The following is a 21205-nucleotide window of genomic DNA, read 5'->3' on the forward strand; positions in this document are numbered from 1 at the left end:
ACCACACCGGGCTAATTTTTGTATTTTCAGCTGAGACGGGGTTTCACCATGTTGGTCAGGCTGATCTCGAACTCCTGACCTCAAGTGATCCACCCGTCTTGGGCTCCCAAAGTGATTACAGGCATAAGCCACCATGCCCAGCCAGGGAGATTTTTTTTTAAAAGATTAAAATGCATAAAATGGAATGTTATAAGATTGGCCAGGTGTGGTGGCTCAGCACTTTCAGAGACTGAGACAGGAGGATCACTTGATCCCAGGAATTCAGGACCAGTCTGGGCAACATAGCAAGACACCGTCTCTGCAAAAAACTAAAAAACTATCCTGACACGGTGGCCCGTGCCTGTGGTCCCAGCTGTTTGGGACGCTGAGGCAGAAGGATAGCTTGAACCAGCCCACCCAAGGCTGCAGTGGGCCATGATTGCACCACTGCATTCCTGTCTGGGAGACAGCAAGACTGACTCAAAAACAAACAAAAAAATAGGATCATGGTTTTAAGCTAATGAGAAGGTGAGGGCACACAGCTGTTCAGAGAAGGAACACACAGGTTTTCATGCACTGACTCTGCCTTTAACTTCCCCCCTGAAGTCAAGCTGCCCACCTATGAGCGGCCACCATGGTCACCTGTGGTCACCTGCAGCCAGAGGCTTATAGACAAGCTGCAGCAGCAGCAAGTTCCCATGAAGGAGCCCGAGACTGCCCAGCCCAGCCTGCCTGGAACGGTGGCCACATGGGGCAGCCTTGGAAGTGGGGGCGGCCACGATGACCCTGGGAAAGGCTCAGCCAGCTGCACGTTAGTCAGCTCTGTGGTTCCTTCCCGGCACAGGCTTCCCAGAGGAAGGGACAGCTATGTGGGGACAGGCCGCAGGCAGCCAGCACAGGAAGAGGGGCCCCACGTGCACCAAGGCCTTGACGTAGAGAAAACAAGTCCAGGCAACCCCCAAGAATGTGGAGGTGGCTGCAGCCAGGAGGGGGGCGCCTGGAGACAGGGCTACAGCCAGGGATTTCAACAGGACAGGCAGGTCCCAGGCTGGCAGCGAAGGGCCCGTGAGCAAGAGATTTAGGCAGCGGGGAGGAAAGGGAGCCGGGGTAGAGGAAGCTGGGCGCCCTGGTGACGCAGCTCTGGAGCGTGGGAAGCAAAGCCCCGGCCACTGCCCAGGAGATCTCATTGCTCTGGCCCCAATTCATGGATCACAAAGGAGTCTTGCCGAAGAAGCACGTGGGTCTGTGTGTCCAGGCCAGTGAATTGGAGGGATCCCCAGGCTGGAGTCGGGCTCACCAGCACCAGTGCCACCGGAAAACCCCTACCTCTAGCTTCTACTCTGCTGGTCGAACCCAGCATGGCCCCCATGCACAGCTGGGGTGCCATCAGGTCTCCTGGCCAGGTCTCACACCCTGGGCAAAGCCAAATCCTCTTGAAGCTCTCTGCAAATTCCCCACACCACTGGGGACCCCAGAACCAAGGTTGAGCCCAGGCACCACAGATAAGCCCTCCCTCCTTCCCAACCCCTCTTTCTGGGCACAGAGCAACCCCCTCTTCACCAGTCCCCTGAGGCCCTGGCTGCCCTGGCCACAGGCCCAGGCCAAAGAAGGGGCTCCAACCCTGTCCCCCACACCACACCTGCGCATGGGACGGGCCCTCTCCTGAGGCCCTGCCCACCACCGCCCTGCCTGCCCTCAGCTTTGCTCCCTGCCCCATCTTCACACCCACCCACCCAGCCCCTAACCCCTGGCAGCCTGCTCTGCTGGGGCTCTCTGGTGGTGGCGGAGCAGGCCAGTGGGCTGTGACCCGGTGATCCCATGCAGAGGCAACCTGCGACAGGCAGACACCCTGCTGGCAGACACCTCCACCTGGGGCCCCCCACGATAGCCCCAGGGAGACCAGGCCCAGTGAAATCCTGCCATAGATACATCCTGCACACACTCAGCCCTCCGGACACACAGACCCCTGCTCTGCTCCCCACCTGAGCCTGCGGCAGGTCCACAGGAGCCACCTCACCTGCCCCAGGCTTCTGCCTCGCAGCCTTGGCCCAACGACAGCCCGGCCTCTGCGGATGCCGCGGGACTGAGGTGGGAGGACAGCCTTCCACACTCTGGAGGCCACCCCTGCACAGGGTGGGGCTCAGTGTGAGCTCAGTCAGGCCAGGCAGCCTGCAGGATTTCTGGGGTCCAGGGCCACCACTGCAGGACTGGATGCCCACCAGGGCTGCTGGGAGTCCCACTGAGGGCCCAGGAGGCACAGAGGTTACCTCTCCGAGGCACATCCTTCTCTTCTCTCCCCTGCTGCCCAGTACAAGAGTATCTCAATACCGGGGTCTGCTAGAGACCAGTTTGGGGGGAAGGTCCTGGGTCCCACCCATATGACCCAACCATTAGGGGGCCCATCATTCCCAAATATCTCTCAAACCTGTCCTGTGCCCACTGTCTCCACCATACCCTGGCCTGGCCACCACACTTTCACCTCAAAGACAGTGGTAGCCTCCCTCGTTGCCCCTCACCTCCAAGCACTTGGGCACACAGCAGCCAGCGCTCTCTGAGCACAAGCAGGTCCCACCACAGCCGTGCCGCTGCCCTCTGCAGGCCCTCCGCACGCAGGCACCTGCTCCGCTGCAGCAGGTGGACCTCGCCAGGCCTCTGCGGGGAGGCTTCTCACCTGATCCATGGTGACTCCCCCTTCCCTCCCTCTCAGCCCTCCAACACCGAGACACCTGTGGGCCCCTGGGGCGGCTGCCTCACCCAGCACCAGACACGAAGGTGTCACCACAGGGAACATGGAGCAAGAGAAGAAATGAATTCCTGGAGTTCAAGGATAATGCACTTTCCCAGAACTCTGTTAATATCGTTGACTTTGCTAGTAGACTAAAGGAGAAAACCGGTATATTGATCTAAAAAATCCTGACAGCTCATTTGATAAAAACCAGTATTTATAACAAGGGATGATGGTTACATTGTTAACATGAGAATAAATGCCCCTTGTAGCACAGCGGGGCACCCTCCCAGTGCCAGGCGAGGCTGCTGAGGGGAAGGCATGTGAGGGTGAACGCGGACGGTGCAGGCGCAGCTCTCGGTCCAGTGCCAGGACATGGGACAGCATTTACCCAAGTCAGCACTGCTACTCTTGGCACCTGAAACAACTCAACTCACCATTTACTAGAGCTCAGAGAGAGTTCATTGAGAGGCTGGCTTCAAACGCAGTTAGAAGACCCGAGAGATTTCTTTAGGCCAGCAATAACAAGTTAGGAAAATACAGCAGGAAAAAGCTCTTCATCAGCACAAAACACGCTGGAATAAGATAACTGACGATCGGTCAGGGCTGATGCAGGGAACGCCCCGGCTCCAGGATGGCTCCAAGACCAGGCTCGGGGTCCGGGATGCAGAGGCCCAGGTGGCAGATGCCGTGCTAACCTGACGCGGCAGCAGTTCTGCTCACTCTCCCGCTGCCTCTGCCAGGAGACTCATTACACAAGTCGCCATCAGACAGAGAGGCCATGTGACTTGTCCGAAGCTCCAACACCGGGTGCTGGGCAGGCGGGAGGAGTCGGCCCACTTGGGCACTGCTGGAGGGACGACCCTCAGAGAAAGGACTGCAGTACCTAGCCAGCAACTTAGAAATTGTTTAAAAATTGTGTCTGAAACCTGCTGCAGTGGCTCACGCCTGTAATCCCAGGACTGTGGGAGGCCGAGGCGGGCGGATCACGAGGTCAGGAGATTAAAACCATCCTGGCTAACACGGTGAAACCCTGTCTCTACTAAAAATACAAAATATTAGCCAGGCGTGGTAGCGGGCACCTGTAGTCCCAGGTACTTGGGAGGCTGAGGCAGGAGAATGGTGTGAACCCGGGAGGCGGAGCTTGCAGTGAGCTGAGATTGCGCCACTACACTCCAGCTTGGGCGACAAAGTGAGACTCCGTCTCAAAAAAAAGAAAAAAGAACTGGCCGGGCACGGTGGCTCACGCCTGTAATCCCAGCACTTTGGGAGGCCGAGGCAGGCAGATCACCTGAAGTTGGGAGTTCGAGACCAGCCTGACCAACATGGAGAAACCCCATCTCTACTAAGAATACAAAATTAGCGGGGCCTGGTGGTGCATGCCTGTAATCCCAGCTACTTGTGAGGCTGAGGCAGGAGAATTGCTTGAACTTGGAGGGCGGAGGTTGCAGTGAGCCGAGATCATGCCATTGTACTCCAGCCTGGGCAACAAGAGCGAAACTCTGTCTCAAAAAATAATAATAATAATAATAAAATAAAAAATAAAATAAAATAAAAACTTAGGCCGGGCCCAGTGGCTCACGCCTGTAATTCAGCACTTTGGGAGGTCGAGGCAGGCGGATCACCTGAGGTCAGAAGTTCGAGACCAGTCTGGCCAATATGGTGAAACCCCGTCTCTACTAAAAATACAAAAATTAGCCGGGTGAGGTGGCGGGTGCCTGTAATCCCAGCTACTCAGGAGGCTGAGGCAGGAGAATCCCTCTAACCTGGGAGGCAGAGGTGGCAGTGATCCAAGACTGCATCACTGCACTCCAGCCTGGGTGATAAAGCAAGACTCTGTCTCAAGAAAAAAAAAAAAAAAAAAAAGAATTTATAACAGTTTACATTCTTCCCTTCACTAAACTTTAAAAAAAAAATCAAAATCGTGTTGGAATAGAAAATACTCACGTGACTCAAACACTGAGGGTAGACAGAGAAGTCTTGCTCCCCTCTCTTCTCCCTGTCTCCCCCCACCCACACACACACTGTGAAAATCACTGTTAGTGGCTTCCTGTTTGTTTCTCCAGAATTTCTTTACAGAAAATCAAGCAAATACCATGTGATTGTTGGTTTTCTTTCTTTTAACACAAACGGTGAAATCTTCCGGGCACCATTCTGCCCCTGCTTTCCCACCCACCCCACAGCTGGAGGCCTCCCACTCTGCACGGGGACCGTGACCCACGTCTGGCCATGCAGAGCGGCACGTGTGGGCCCAGCCTCTGAGCGCACTCAGGCCAGTGCCCGTCTTCTGCTCCGACACACTGCGTTTGCGGCTCTGACAGACGCTTTCTCTGGCCTGGTTCCCACAGCTTCACCAACAGAACCTAGAAATCCAGATTTTTTATTTTTGCCAGTATGATAGGTAAAAAATGGTATCTTGGTGTAAATTAAAGCTTAAATTTTGAAAACCACTTGACCCAGAAATTCCTTTTTTTTGAGACGGAGTCTTGCCCTGTCACCCAGGCTGGAGTTCAATGGCGCGATCTCGGCTCACTGCAACCTCTGCCTCCCAGGTTCAAGTGATTCTCCTGCCTCAGCCTCGTGCATAGCGGGGATTACAGGTGCGCACCACCACACCCTGCTAATTTTTGTATTTTTAGTAGAGACGGGGTTTCACCATGTTGGTCAGGCTGGTCTCGTACTCCTGACTTTGTGATCTGCCCGACTCGGCCTCCCAAAGTGCTGGGATAACAGGCGTGAGCCGCTGCACCTGGCCAGAAATTCCCTTTTTAGCAACAGTCATAGAGATGCACAATGACCCAGCTACAACACTGCTCACTGCAGCCATTTCTAATACAAAAATCCAAAATTAAGCTCCATGTCCTAGGAGAAAGGATTGATTGGTTAAATATGATATGGTTTCCATACAGGGGAATGCTGTATTGTAAATTAATGTCAGAGAGAGATGCCCAAGCTGTATCACTAAGTAAAAGAAGTTACGTCTGTCTAAAATACTTCATAACATTACATCATGAAATCACAGATAAATTAACACACACTAAAGAACTCCGTGCATGCTTTTTTATTTTTTTTGAGACAGGGTCTTGCTCTTGTAGCCCGGGTTCACTGCAGTGCTGACATTCTGGGCTCCAGAGATCCTCCCACCTCAGGCTCCCAGAGTGCTGGGATTACAGCACGTGCCACCACGCCCAGCCCACTGTGCACACTTTTTAAAACAATGACTATGGAACAAAAACATGTAAGTTCTACATTAACCGACTACTGAAGGATGGTTGGGTGAGTCCAATGGTGGCCACAAAAAAATCTATGTCCATGTCCCTGGAGCTCATACATGTGGCCTTATTTGGAAACAGGGTCTCTGCAGATATAATTAAATAAAGGATCTTGAGATGAGATCATCTTGGATTACCTGGGTGGGCCCTAGATCCAAAAGCATGTGTCCTTAGACGAGGAGAGACACAGAGGCAGGGACTGGCATGACGCAGCCACAAGCCAAGGGGCAGTGGAGTTGGAAGAGGCAGGCGGCTATTCCTAGGCTCTTCCCAGGTGCCTTCGGAGAAAGCGTGGACCTGCCGACACCAGATTTTTAACTTCTGGCCTCTGGAACAATCAAAAGATAAATTTCTATTGTTTTAGAGCACCTGCTTGTGGCTTTTCCCCATGGGAATCACAGGAAACCAAAACAGACAGTGAGCAGGAGCAGGGTGCCTCTGTGACAAATATCTGAAAATGTGGATGTGGCTTTGGAATTGGGTAATAAACAGAAGCTGGGACGTCTTGAGGCACACAGTAGAAAAAGCCTAGCCTGTCTGACCAGACTGTTGGTAGAAATATGGGTATTAAAGTTGCTTGTGGTGAGGCCTTAGAAGGCAACGAGGAAAGTGGAGGGAAGGTGCTTCTCACATTGAAGCGAAACTTCGCTGAACTGTGTTCACTGTCGGGTGCTCAACAGAACTTGTAAGCAATGAACTTGGATATTTAGCTGAAAAGATTTCCAAGCAAAGTGTGGAAGGTGTGGCTTGGCTGCTGCTTTGCTTATGGTAAAGTACAGGAAGAAAGAGATAAATTGAGGAAGGAACTGTTAAGCAAAAAGGAACCAGCATGGGTGATTTGGGATATCTGCAGCCTATTTAGATTGCAAAAGATGCTCATGTTGGGAGGTTCACTGTTAGGAAAGTGTGTTCTGCAGAGAAAGTCATCTCTGCAGAGATGAGGTGTGTGACTCATGGGTCCATTCGCTCATCTCAACAGAAGCCAGGAATAGAGATGAGATTATCCAGGGAGGATCCGAGTGAACCCTTCTCTCTAATGGCCTGGCTCCCTGTGACATACAGCGGAGACCCAGAAGGTTTATGAGAATGTTTTACCAGCAGAAACACTGCCTGCTTGGATTGAAGGGGACAGAGACAGGATGAAATGAAGGAAGGTATTGGGCTTCTGAGAGTCTACAGGCAAGAAACAGGATGACAGACCCAGGCAGCTGCAAACATGTGCTACCCTTCGAGAAAAAGGAAGAATGACTCCAAGGTCAGGGCCCTAGGCCTAGAGGCAGAGGCTGGCAGAGGTGCAGGTGCAGAGGGTAGGGCACTCAGCCACAGAGGAGCATTCGCAGGCCTTGAAACCCCATGGAATTTGCCCTGCTGGATTTCAGACTTGCTTGGGACTGGCAACCCCTTTATTCCTTTATATTTCTCCCTTTGAGAATGGTGATGTCTAGTCTATGCCTAGCCCAACATTGCAGTTTGGAGGCATAAAACTTGCTTTCTAGTTTTACAAGTAAAAAGATGGAGAAAAATTTTGCCCCCATCTGGATCCTACCCAGAGCCTCACCAACACCTGATTTAGACACAACTTCGATGATCAGATGTGGGACTTCTGAGCTGATTAAATGTTGTTCTTGTTTTTTTTTAAGATGGGGTCTCATTCTGTCACCTGGGTTCAGCCTCCAGGGTTAAGCAATCTTCCTACCTCTACCTCCTGAGCAGCTGGGACTACAGCCATGCGCCACCACACCTGGCTAATTTTTTTTTATTTTTTTATTTTTTGAGATGGAGTCTTGCTCTGTCACCCAGGCTGGAGTGCATTGGTGCAATCTCGGCTCACCGCAACCTCTGCCTCTCGGGTTCAAGCAAGTCTCGTGCCTCATACACCTGAGTAGCTGGGATTATAGGTGTGTACTACCACGCCTGGCTGATTTTTGTATTTTTAGTAGAGACAAGGCTTCACCATGTTGGCCAGGCTGGTCTCCTGATCTCAGATGATCCACCCACAGGCCTCCCAAAGTGCTGGGATTACAGGCGTGAGCCACTGCGCCTGGCTGAGCTGATGGAATTTTAGACTTAGAGTTGATGCTACAATAGGTTGAGACTTTGGGGCATGTTGGCGTAACAAACATTTATTTTGGAAGTGGGGCAGATGTAAGTTTTGAGGGGCCAGAGGACAGACTGTAGTAGGTTGAATGGAGGTCCCCAAAAGATATGTCTATGAACAATTCCCTGGAACCCATAATTGGTATCTTATTTGGAAAAAGGGTCTTTGCGGGTGTAATTAAGACAAGGATCTTGAGATGAGATCATCCTAGATTACCCAGTGGGGGGCCTGAAACCAATGCCAAGTGTCTTACAAGAGATGGAAGAGAAGCACAGCGGAGAGGACCACAGAAGGACGGAGGCCAACCCTGGAGTGATGTGGCCACGAGCCCAGGCACCGATGGCCACCAGGAGCTGGAGAGGCCAGGAACAGAGTCCGCCCTGGAGCCTCCAATGGAGCGTGGCCCTGTCAACATCTTGATTCTGGACGTGTGGCCTTCAGAACTGTAAGAGAATACATTTCTGTCGTTTTAGGCCACCCAGTTTGTGGGTACAAACTGGGGTGTACTCTGGGGGTATCTGTATTCTGTAAACGACCATGCGTTCTTGTGGCAGTCATGACAATGGCGTCCAGCTGTGTCTCTTAGGCCTATCCTATGCTTGCTCTGTTAGCTTCCCAGGTAGCCACTCGTTTAGCAAGAAAGAGAAAGAGATGCACTTTCAAAAGGTCAAAAGACACATTCATTTGAAAAACAGAGCAGAATAAAAATCATAAAAGCCACAACCAGAGACCCTTACTGCAGATACCTCTTTCTGCTGCACCTGCAGACCCGCACTTCCAGCCCTGACCAACCCCACTCCCCCACCCAACCCCCACCCCCCACCAGCCCTGGTGTGCCCCTGGTGTGCTCCTCACTGTCCCACTTGGCCCCAGCCCGCCTGACACACCAGCCTGCCCAAGAGCACCCAGACTCACACCAGCCACCCTGATGCCATCCTGGGGCCTTCCTTTCCTGCACCACTGGCCCTGGGTCTGCCGCTATTCTTGGAGCCACACAGGGACACAAAGTGATCCCCATCCCATTCCTGGTCCTGGGTCCCCTCTGCCTCTGGGAAGAAGCAGCAACAGTCCTGCCAAGAGCTGACCACCAGCTGGGAGGACTCTTCTGCAGCTAACCAGGACCCAAAACCTGGAGAGCAGGCCCCACAGGCTGATGTCCCAAGTCCTACAGGAGCCTGTCTTCCCAGCTGGCACCCTCCTTCCACCATCTGAACGCGTGTTCCCAACTCCCCTTCCGCCTGGTCTGCCATCATGCCAGGCCACTGCGCCTACAGATGACCCGGCCCATGCCCCATTTTGGGTCCCTGACCTCATGACCCACAGCCCCTGCTCTCCCAGCCCCGCATCTCCCTACCCACTGTGGGTCTGTGGGGATCACCCATGACCCCAGTGGTGGGAGACCTGGGCACCTGGTCCCACTAGCATCACCCTTCCCAGCCTCCTCCAGTCCCTTCTTGAGGTACCTGGCCCCTGGCCCCTCTGCTGCCAGCTCCTCTTGGGCTTCACTGGGGAAACAGAGGTCACAGGGCACCACTGCCCACACCCTCCCAACAGCCCAACCCTGGGAAAATCTCCAGGGCCCTCAGTGGTGAGCAGCAGTCTGGACTGGCCACTGATGATGTGTGGCTGGGTAAATGTGAGTGACCACTCAGTACTCACCCTGGGCCAGGTGATGCCCCCTGTGACCATGCAGGTCCCTCAGGCCAAAGCCCAGGGAACTCCCTCCCCAGGGAACTCGGGCCAGCATCCAGCTGAGGCTGTGCCCTGCTGCAGCCTAGCCTCCATGTCACCGCTCTGTCCTGGAGAGGGTTCTCCCTCCCTGCCACCCTGCTGGACCCACCATAGCCCGGCACCAGCAGGGCCTCCTGAGCACTTCCCACATGCCCCCTGGCACCTCCAATCCGACGACACCCCAAGCAGTCCCGCTGAGGTCCCAACACTCCTCATCACCTGGTCCCAGCACCATCCAGGCCTCACCCTGCTCCCAACGTGGCCCTGCTTCCTCACGCCCCTCCCTCCTTCACAGAGCCAACAGGCCCCCATGGCTCTGCTGCACAGCTGCCCACTGCTCTGCTTCCCGGCTGCCTCTTCTCATAGGCCCCTAAGCTCTGGAGGACCCCAGGCTCGGAGCTCTGGCCTGAGGCCTGCCCTAGTGATGGACTCCCAGCCTGTCCTCCCCACCTCAGCCCGGCATTTCCTGCACCTCAGTGTCTGCACACGCATTCCTATCTCACAGGCATCTCTGATTTTGTGCACCCAAGGCTAAGTGCCGGCTCTTCCGCCCTCTCTGCCACAGGCACATCCTCTCCACCCCAGGCTGCTCTCCACCTCCACAGCCACCACCGGGGTCTCCTCAGCCGCTCCTTCGGAGGCACCAGGCCAGGATCTTGCAGGGGTCCAGCCAGCTCCAAGTCCACCTATCCCTCCCACCCAACGCTTGTTTCAAGCCACACCTGCCACAGGACAGGGTGGGGCTCGGCTCGGGGGTACAAAAGTGAAGCAACACACAGCCCCTGCGTCAGGAAGCTGGATTCTGCCACAGGACAGGGCGGGGCTCGGCTCGGGGGTACAGAAGTGAAGCAACACACAGCCCCTGCGTCAGGAAGCTGGATTGGTGGAAGGGGAGATGTTTACAATCGTCCCTGTTACCCACAAGCCCACAGCCAGACCCTATGAGCGTGACACCAAGCATGACATCGAGCCTCCTTGAACATCTCGACCTCAGCCCCAAGCAAATTCCACAAAGATTAACGACGGAGATATTTTAAAAAATGCACCAGTGCTGGAAGCAACTCTCAGCAGATGTTTTTATAAAACAAGGCCATTTTAAGCATAGCATAAAATCCAGAAATGATAAAAGACTGGTGAATGTTAAAAATTGATATGGCTAAAGAAACCACAGACAGAATTAGACCGGGCGCGGTGGCTCACGTCTGTAATCCCAGCACTTTGGGAGGCCGAGGCGGGCAGATCACGAGGTCAGGAGATGGAAACCATCCTGGCTAACACTGTGAAACCCCATCTCTACTAAAAATACAAAAAATTAGCCGGGCGCGGTGGCGGGCGCCTGTAGTCCCAGCTACTCGGGAGGCTGAGGTAGGAGAATGGCGTGAACCTGGGAGGCGGAGCTTGCAGTGAGCTGAGATCCCGCCACTGCACTCCAGCCTGGGCGACAGAGCGAGACTCCGTCTCAAAAAAAAAAAGAAAGAAACAGACAGAATTAAACAAAAATAGATGCGTGGTGTGAGACCCATCCATGGTGTGCCCAGCTACTGGGGACACAGCGGGAACGTTCAAGGAGCTGAAAAGTTCTGTTCCATGAGCTGGTGCTGATCACAGGCAACTTCGAAGTTTAAGCTGAATACAATTGTCCCTCGGTATCAGCGGGGGATGGGTTCTGGACTCCCCATGGATACCAGAATCCACAGATGCTCAAGTCCCTGATGTAAAAAGGTGTAGTAGCCAGGCATGGCGGCAGCTCACACCTGTAATCCCAGTACTTTGGGAGGCCAAGGCAGGAGGATCCCCTGAGCCTAGGAGGCTATTCTTTTTTTTTTTTTTTAATAGAGATGGGGTTTCACTGTGTTGCCCAGGCTGGTCTCAAACTCCTATGCTCACGTGAGCAGCCCCGAAAGCATTATGGCAAGTCCTAGAAGCCAGACACGTGGCTGTATTCCATTTCCATGTGAGCACAGGAGTTTAAGACCAGCCTGGCCAACAATGCTTGTGAATAGGCAGTTCACAAAAGAAAAGGTGCAAATGGTCAACAACTCTAGGAGATGTGCTCAGCTTAATTAATAATCAAAGAATTCAGGCCAGGCACGGTGGCTCACACCTGCAACCCCAGCACTGAGGCCGAGGCAGGTGGCTTACTTGAGGTCAGGAGTTCAAGACCAGCCTGGCCAACATGGGGAAACCCTATCTCTACTAAAAATACAAAAATTAGCTGGGTGTGGTGGCACACACATGTAATCCTAGCTACTCGGGAGGCAGAGGCAGAAGAATTGCTTGAACCCAGGAGGCAGAGGTTGCAGTGAGCCAAGATCTTGCCACTGCACTCCAGCCTGGGTGACAGAGTGAGACTTCGTCTCAAAAAAAAAAAAAAAAGAAGAAAGAAAAGAAAACATTGGTGTAAAGTTGCATGACTTGGATTAGACAATGGCTTCTTAAATATGGCACCAAAAGCACAAGCAACCAAGGAAATAAATAGATAAACTGGAGTCATAATAATTAAAATGTACATGCTTCAAAGGACACCATCGGCCAGGTGAGGTGGCTCACGCTGCAATCCCAGCACTGTGGAGGCTGAGGCCAGGAGTTTAAGACCAGCCTGGCCAATATGGCGAAACCCCATCTCTACTAAAAATACAAAAATTAGCCGGGTTTGGTGGCAGGCACCTGTAGTCCCAGCTACTCGGGAGCCTGAGGTACAAGAGTCACTTGAACCTACTCCAGCCTGGGTGACAGAGCAAAACTCCGTCTCAAAAAAAAAAAAAAAAAAAACACCAGCAAGCAAGCAAATAAAAAGGCAAACCATAGAAACAGAAAATGTTTGCAAATCGTATTTCTGATTAAGGACTGGCATCTAGAATATATAAAGAACACTTACAAGTCAATAATACCAAAAGGCAAATTCTAAAATGGACAAAGGATTTAAATACACATTTCTCAAAAGATATAAAAAATGACCAACAATTACATCAAAGTGCTCAATGTCATTAGCCATCAGGAAATGCAGATCAAACCACAATGAGGTTCCACTCGACACCCACTAGGATTGGATGTCTGCAATCAAAGAGTCAGATAATAACAAGTGTTGGTGAGGATGTGAGGAAATTGGAAACCTCGCACCCGGCTGTTACTGGGAATGCAGAATGGCGCACCCGCTTTAGGAAGCAATCTGGCAGTTCTTCAAAATGGTTAAATATAGAACTACCGCACAGCTGAGCAATTCCACTCCTAGGTATCTACCCAGCAGAAATAAAAAACATACGACCACACAAAAACGTGTATGCAAACGTCCATAGCAGCCTTACTCATAACAGCCAAAAGGTGGAAACAACCTACTATCTGTCAACTGATAAACGCATAAGCAAAAGTGGGCACTTCACACCACGGGACGGACTCCAGCAGGGGGAGGGTGAGGTGCTGATGGCACAGTGACGTGAGCAGCCCTGAGAGCGTCCCAGCAAGTTGAAGAGGCCAGACCCAGGGCCAGTACAGGCCAATCCATAACCATTCCTGTCTGCCTGCGCCCCTCAGCCCCCCCCAGCCCCCCCATTCTCCCTGTCCGCCATCCAGGGCAGATTCCTCTGGGGCTGAGGCTACTGCAGCCTGTGGTGGGAGAGCTCTGGGCACCCCATGGGAGAGGCCTCCGTGCTGAGGGCTGTGGGCTGGTGACTTAGACAGCCGGCCCAGCTGCCAAGAGGTGTCCAGTCGCCCGGCCCCCCAAGCCTGGCCTGTGACAGCTCATAGAGGCTGGGCCGTCCTGCCGCACCATGGGAGCCTGGAGAGAGACCTGGGGTGGGGGCGGCAGGGCGGGGACAGTTCTAGGAGAGAGTTGTGGCGATGAAGGTGAGTGGAGGTGAGGCGGTCAATCCATAACTGAAAGGAGAGCAGTGTTGCCAGGGGCTAGGTGACAAAATATCCTGGAATTGACAGCTACACAACTCCGAATCTACTGAAACCACTGAATTGGACACTTCGAATGGGTGAATGGTATGGCATGTGAATTACCTCTCAATAAAGCTATTAAAAAATACTAATAATCAGCATGAGGTCAACCTAATTGGTACTGACATGAAAAGCCAGTGGCTCCAGAGGAAATCTCAGTCTGAGCTCCCTGTAAAGGGGCGGCCAAATCTGTGTGTTCTCTCTCACCCTCTGTCATGCACAGCGATCGCCCTAGCCGGGAGCCTGAGCCCAGAGCTGTGACTCTCCCCGTTTTTCTTCGTATACTTCCACCCTGCTTGAATTTTTTTTTTTTTTTTTTTGGAGCGTTTTACTTTTGACAGTAAACACCGACCAAAATTCCTCTCCAGTGAGCCCCAAATAACCTCCAGCCTGCCCTCTGCCAGCTGAGCACCAACCACTGCAGATGACGCCCTACACCATCACCCACTCACCCGTGCAAACACCCTGCAGTGCTGGCTGAGGGCCTGGGGCCAGTGCCAGGGACACAGATAACCAAGCTCAGAGTCCAGGACAGGCGAGAGTGGGGACACATGAGGAGGGGGCCAGGCACAATGGCACTGGGCAGGCCCAGGGCTGGCAAGCGGTCGTGAAGAGAATGCAGGTCACAGGCTGGGCATACGCCCTGTGGGCACCAAACACACCCAGCCCCTCTCCAGGCCCACTTTTCCCCCAGACCAATGCAGGCCTCCCACCCCTGGCCCCTGGCCAACACCAATGCCACCCACTCACCAACAGTACTCACCCCGGCCTCATTCTCACCCCTGCTGCTCCTCCAGGACTACCTCACAGCACCCCTAAGCCCCACTCCCATCCCTAACACAACAACCTAAAGTCTCTATCCCCAGCTGCCCAGGCCCCTGGCTGGCCCCACTCCCCACTCCCCGGCCTGCACTCATGCCCTGACCCCCAGGACAGGCCCCTGCCCACAACGCTGGACTGCTGCTGGGCCGCTCTTTCTTTCTTCACTGACCGCCTCACCTCCACTCACCTTCGTCGCCACAACTCTCTCCTAGAACTGTCCCCGCCCTGCCGCACCCACCCCAGGTCTCTCTCCAGGCTCCCACGGTGCGGCAGGATGGCCCAGCCTCTATGAGCTGTCACAGGCCAGGCTTGGGGGGCCGGGCGACTGGACACCTCTTGGCAGCTGGGCCGACTGTCTAAGTCACCAGCCCACAGCCCTCAGCACGGAGGCCTCTCCCACGGGGTGCCCAGAGCTCTCCCGCCACAGGCTGCAGTAGCCTCAGCCCCAGAGGAATCTGCCCTGGATGGCGGACAGGGAGAATAGGGGGGCTGAGGGGCGCAGGCAGACAGGAAGTTGGCGATGTTCCGGGCGGAGCAGTGGCCGACTGACTGTACAGGGAAGACCGGGGATTTCCAGGGGAGAGCCAGGGAATGACGTGTCCAGGGGAGGGTCTGAGACGTTGTGGGGTGGGGGGTGAAGGTCACTGGGGTGAGGGTCAGACAGGGAGTTGTCTGTGAGAGGGCAGAGTGAGGTGGAACTGGGGCAATGCCACAGAGGGGAGGAGGCCAGGAGGCCTAAGCCAGAGCACCTCCTCAGTGCAGGGATCAGCTGGGAAGGGGGCGCAGGCCTGGCCTCCCTGCCCTCCTCAGAACCACCAAATGCTGAGGTGGGCCCAGGACAGGGGCCCCCAGCTGCTTACCATGGAGGGACTTGGGGCTGCCTCGCCGTCACTGGCTGGCTGGCAAGGGGTGCCATGCCCTCCCGCAGTCCCTCCACCCCAGGGACAGGAAGGGCCGGGGCTCCAGCCTTCTAGCAGGTCCAAGGGGCTCACAGAGGTCAGGCCTGGAAAAGTGTAGGGCACAGGGGCCACCTCTGACCTCCTGCAGGTCCTCCTCAGCCTTGGTCCGTGGCTCCCAGACACAGGTACCAGCCCAGCCCCTCCCGTCCCCTTGTCTCAAGCTAAGGAGACTTGGGGTACCTGGTGTGCTCACGGAGCCTCAGCACCTGCCTTGCTGTTTAGCCACTGTCAGGCCAGTGCCACACACATGCGGGCAGCTGCACCGTCACGTGACAACCCCACTTCAGGTAGGCACCCCGGCCCCCTGCCCCCTCACCAGCCTCCACGACCAAGCCCAGAAGGCAGACAATGGGCCAGGACTGCGAGTGTGTCCAACACCAATCCTGGCCTCCAGAGGAGCTGAGCTTGGGAGGGAGGGCCCTGAGATAGGGTCCCAGCAACCTCCAGGGATCTGTCTGGCTCACCCCTGGATGAATCAGAAGTAGCTCCCACCCCAGGAGGTAGAGGAAAGACAGCCCTGGGGCCAGGAAAGCCTCAGCACAATGCCCAGAACAGGCTGGGGCACCCCAGGCAGCCCAGCAATCTGACCAGACCAAGAACTCCAGGAGGAAACAATTCTGCACAGGTCCCGCACTTTGAACAGAGTGGTTAGCTCAGAAACAGCTCTATCCTGGGGCTTGCCAGGAGGGCTGGAGCCCAGGTGGGCGGCTGCTTCCCTGCCCTATACCCCAGCACCCATCCGGGTGCTCCCTCCAAGGCAGGGCTGGCCATGTAGAGCATGAGCAACAGGCTGCCCGCTCAAGGCCTCCCCAAGGGTGCAGGAGTGTTTCCCCTGGCCCGAATGAACTAGTCAACAGGCAAAGGGGCTGGGCACAGCACTATCAAAGAGAACCACAGCAGTTCATCCACCCTGCCCCAGAGCTGTTGGTGGAGGACGCCTGAAGGAGGTGAGTTCGGGGCACCATGAAACCTACCCAGCTGGGCAAGGTTGTGGTGGAGAGTGGCACCACGGGGCCCCAGCAGGACCTCTCTCCCTGAGCTGCCCTTGGGGGCAGAGCCAGCAAAACCAGACACGTGGGGTTGGAGCCTGCTCTGATCGGCTCTGCCCGGGACCCCCACCGCGACCCTCCCCAGCAGCTCAGTCCCTTGCCCCTAAGCCTCTGCAGGCCGGGAGCCAATGCTGTGTCCACAACCGCCTGGAGCCGGGCGACCCAGGCTGAGCCAGGCAGCTGGGCTGCAAGAATGGCCGGCGGGACCAGGACCTGGGAGGGTCCAGGGGCTCCCCGTGGGCGTGGACTAGAGCAAGGGGGTCTGCCGAGGCACCAAGCAGATGGTCAGGGCACTCTGATGCTCCCCTAGAGAGGAAGGAGGGGCCACCTTGACCCCTAGCCCACAGCTGTCCCCTAGGGAACAGAGAAGGGGTGTGGGGGGGGTGCCCTGCCAAGGAAGGGTGGCAGCCCAGGCCCTCACCAGTTTAGGGAGGTGAGGAGAGGCGGCAACTATGTGACCCATTGCCAGGCGGCGGGGCTGTCCCTGTTCCATGCAGACGCGCCCCAGAGGAGAGGCAGGGGATGGCTCAGCCTTGACCCATGTGTCTGCTGGCCACGGACACCGGATCCTGGCTCAGACAGCCGACCCCCACAAGCCCTGAGCGCCCCCACCCGCCCGCGGCCCACCCCACCCACCCGAGCCGCGAGATGCCCTATTAAGGGCATGGCCGCGGGGGCTCAGCGGAGCGCGCCCTCCCCTCCCCTAGGCACTGGCAGCCGTGGGGGGCGATTCAGGCGGACGAGGCCGGCGGAGTGGCCGCGCTCGGGCCGGCGATCGGGACCGCCACCGTGGACAACAAGGTGCTCGGCGGCTGGGCTGTCAGGAGCGGCCCGGCCGGCAGCGGGAAGGGGGGCTGTACCTTTGTACTTCTCGCGCACCTCCTCGTAGGCCTGGATGAAGTCCTGCTCGTCGGGCAGCGGGCCGGACGTCAGCGGGGCGGCCATGCCGGCGGGCGCGGGGTGCAGCGGAACCTCCAGCACCCGGCGGCCACTCTGTCCCCGCGGCCGCGCGCGCCGCTTAAAGAGGCCGCCCCCGCCCCGCCCCCGCCCCGCCCCGCCCCCGCACCCAGGATGCCCCACGGGCGAGGCGGGGCCGGGGCCGCCGCGGCCGGGCAGAGGGAGCCGCGTCTGGGCGCCTCCCGGCGGGCCGGTTCCGCGGGCTCCGAGTCCCGCACGCACTCCCTTTCCCGTTCTCGCCCGGGTCGCGGCCGCCGACACCCGGGGTCCTCGGGTGTCCCCCGCCCAGGGGCGGCCGCGACCTGTCTGTTCCCCGCCCGGCCGGCGACCTGCCTCCCGAGACGCGCCCCTGCCCGCCCCCCACCTCGCTTCCTGCGTGCAGCTAAGAACTTTCCCATTGCAACACTGGAGACGACTGAGTCGGCATAAAGAACCCTTAAAACACCACACACAAGAAAAATTAAGTACACATACGAGGACTGGAATAGCCCATTCACAGAAGAAAAAAATGCTTGGTGATAATTAAAACAACTCTTTCCACCCATCAGATTGGCAAAGCCCCCGCTCTCCCCGCCTTCACCAATGTCGGCCACCCTGTCTGGGATGCCCCTGGCCGTGTTTTCTCCAAGCTTAATGCCATATGTCCTGTAACTGCAAGTCCCGCTTCCAGGAATCGGTCCTAAGGAAACCGTCAGAGGACGCAGAGCCCCGGCGCGGAAGGTGCTGGCTGCGGGCACAGCCTTTGCAGTGAGTACTGAAGGCAACCACGGTCAGCCGGGGCCTCGGGACCCCCCACACTCCTCCACAACTGTAAAGGTGATGCTGAGGAAAGCCCAGGCGTGGGAACGACACAAGTGATTCCCTTTCAAGTGGGAAGAAAGTGACTTCTTTCTTTAAAACCCGTGTGTGCTGTGAAAAGCCCTGAAGGTCATGCAGATGGAACCAGACCCTGGGGCTGAGGCTGGGTGCAGAGCAGTGACCCTCTCCTTCCCTCTTTCGCTGGGTGCAGAGCAGTGACCCTCTCCTTCCCTCTTTCCTGCTCCTACCAGCCCCGCTTCCCGTCGTCTGCAACATCCCCCCAGGGCTCAGCACCTGGCCCTGCAGCCCTCTCCTGGCCTCCCGCAGGGGCCTCCCGGGCCTCCCTGCCCTCCGGCTGGAACAGGTCACGACTCTCAAGCCAAAGCCTAGAGAGCTACTGCTCCTCCCTGTCCTAGCACACCCTACCCATGGCCTCCAGCTCTAGGTCATCCACTTCCCTCCTGCCCTCCCCCTTCCCCAGGCTTCTCGCTGGGTGCTTCCCATCGGTCTCCCTGGATGGGGAGCTACTGGAAAGCAAGGCCAGATCCTGGCTCAGGAAGAGGCTGGGCTCCAGACAACCAGGCACCCCCTCCCTATACACTGCTCCTGTACATTCCCACCTGGCCGCCATTGTGGCAGCCAAGACCGAGGGTCTGGTGGGGAGCCCAAAAAATTATCCTTGTTGCATCTGGGCACTGGACCGTGTTAAAGTCAAGGATGGATGCCGCAGCAAGAAGCCCAACCCCAGGCCTCATGAACCGCCTGGGTGGGGCCAGCAGGTGGCGCTGTGCCGCCTGCACTCACCTGGGACGCGCGAGGCCCTCCCTGACCCGCAGATCCCCCTAGGCCTCCCCCACCCAGTCCCAGCTCCAGCGCCCAGCACGCAGCGGGAACTCAGTCAACCTGCGTGTGCCAAGGAGGTGCACAGGCAAGACCCTGCGCAGTTACCTGCGATGCGAATGACCGCCCGCTCCGCAGGGTCCAGGACACTCCCGTTGCTCCCAGCGCCACCCCCGCTGCGCCGGCTCCGCTGCGTTTTCCCAAGGTTCCAGGGCAGTGTGTCCCCAGGGCTGGGCGAGCCACTGCTTCCATTGGAGACATCTTCAGCGACTGCCCGGACCTCAGCGTCCTCACCCGACATGGCCTCCTGGAAGGGGAGCAGGAGGGGTCACATCTCTGCCTGTTCAGGAGTGGACTCTGCACGCCGACCCACCCACCGCCTTCTTAACCTAGACACTGACCTCTCTCCACCCACCCTCTCTCTGGGACACTGGCACCCACACCCCTCCTGCACTCTGCTGTACCCACATATTGACCCCCATGCTCTAGCCCCAGGCACTGACTTACCCTCTCTCCATCCATGGCTGCCTTGCCCCCTCCCGCGCACTCCTCAGATACCCACGCAGTGACCCCCCAGCCACTGGCCTTACCCTCCGGTCCATCACCAGGACACCGACCACCCTAGCCACCCCCACTCCCACACACTGACTTCCACTCTCCTCTCTTAGTCACCCACACCCCACCCGCCTACTCTGTCACCCAGGGGCTCAACCGGCACACGACAGACCACCTTCCACCCTGTCAAATGGAAGGGGAAGGGGTGACTACCTTCACTCAGACGCCGGCCTCCACTGCCTCCATCCCAAACTGGACCCGCCTCTAACCCTCTAATCCCAGGCAGGCGAGGCCATCAAGGAACGCTGACCACCGCCCCCTCCACTCAGCGGGTCATCAGGGAAGGACACCCAAGCCCTTCCCCTGGACACCGGCAGTCCACCTCCAAGCTCTCTCGACCTCTAGGACTCCCCATCACGCCACCCCACCTCAGCCCGCAGTCCCACCTCGATCTCCGCAGCGAAGGCCTATAAATAGCTGCAGCCGCAGCGGCGTGGGCCGCGGGAGCTCTGCTGCAGCGAGGCCGGGAGGGAGCCCAGGCCGCCGCTCCAGCAGCCCACCGTGGGGGCGCGTACACCGGCACCGCGGACGCAACCAGGACGCACGCATACCCACGCGCGCACACTCCCCAGCCCCGTCCCCAAGAGCACTGGCGTGCGGCAGGTGAATGGGGCTCTGTCTCCGCGGGGGTGGGCTGGCGTGGGGGCACAATGTGGGCTCTGTGCCTCCGCCCTCAGGCCAAGGGCTAGGGAAGAGACAGCGGACACCGAGCAGGGGGCCGCCGCGCCCCGCCCCCACTGGCTTCTCCACGGGCCGCCCCGGTTGCAGCCCCCCGCCCGGAGCCCTGCGGTCAGCCGCGCCTCCCCAGCAGCCTTTCCTGCCCACACCCCGGGCACCGCCCGTCCAGTTCCGCAGTGTCGGGCGCGCGGGGAGGTGCTGTCCTCTGGAGCGAGGGCAGGAGGGGGCGCGGCGCAGCCCCCAGTTCCGTGTGGCCTGCGGCCGGAGACCCCCCCCCCGACCCCCACCCCGCAGCTCCCGCACGCGGCGCGCCTCTCCATCCTGGCCGCGGTCATACATGCCTGGTGGCTCCGCTCCCTTCAGCTCTGCCGCCGCAGCCAGACTGCTCGGGCCGGGAGAGCGGCGGAGGCGGCGCAGGCGGGGCGAGCCCCGAGCCCCGCCCCAGCCCCCACCCAGAACTGCGCCGCGCGGGCCCGGCCGAGAGCGAGCGAACGCTGCCAGCGAGATCGGGCGCCTGTGTCTGCGCGGGGCCGGCGAGATCTCGGGAGCGGCGGGGCTGGGGCCCGCGCGGGCGACTCGGCCAGGGCAGCGGCGCACACCTGAGCCCCGGGCGCACGGGGCGGGCCGGTAGTCAAGGAGACGCTGTCTGCGCCGGCGTGCGCGACACGGGAACGTCATGCGCTCGCCCCGGTGCGCTCCGGGCCCCGCCCCGCACCCCGACGCCTCCTCGGAAGCAGCAG

General features: G+C 57.5%; 1 protein-coding gene across 7 annotated transcripts in view; it reads right to left on the bottom strand.

Annotated features, from left to right (window-relative positions):
• The window catches only part of PLEC (plectin), a 61445-nt gene extending 40336 nt beyond the window's left edge, over window positions 1-21109 (bottom strand). For 3 of the 7 annotated variants that reach the window (XM_063726918.1, XM_054519242.2, XM_063726916.1), the window contains exons 1-2: window positions 20807-21067; window positions 19281-19479 (exon numbers count right to left, since the gene is read on the bottom strand). In XM_063726918.1, the coding sequence (XP_063582988.1) occupies window positions 19281-19473 (193 nt within the window). In that variant the 5' untranslated portion in view covers window positions 19474-19479; window positions 20807-21067. Of the gene's footprint in view, window positions 1-17437; window positions 17574-19280; window positions 19480-20802 lie in introns of those variants that run through there. The other 4 variants (XM_024250770.3, XM_063726917.1, XM_024250774.3 and 1 more) reach the window with 4 other exon arrangements.
• Window positions 21110-21205: the final 96 nt, after the last annotated feature.

This window comes from Pongo abelii, chromosome 7 (genome assembly GCF_028885655.2).
Source record: "Pongo abelii isolate AG06213 chromosome 7, NHGRI_mPonAbe1-v2.0_pri, whole genome shotgun sequence".
Lineage (NCBI taxonomy): Eukaryota > Metazoa > Chordata > Mammalia > Primates > Hominidae > Pongo > Pongo abelii.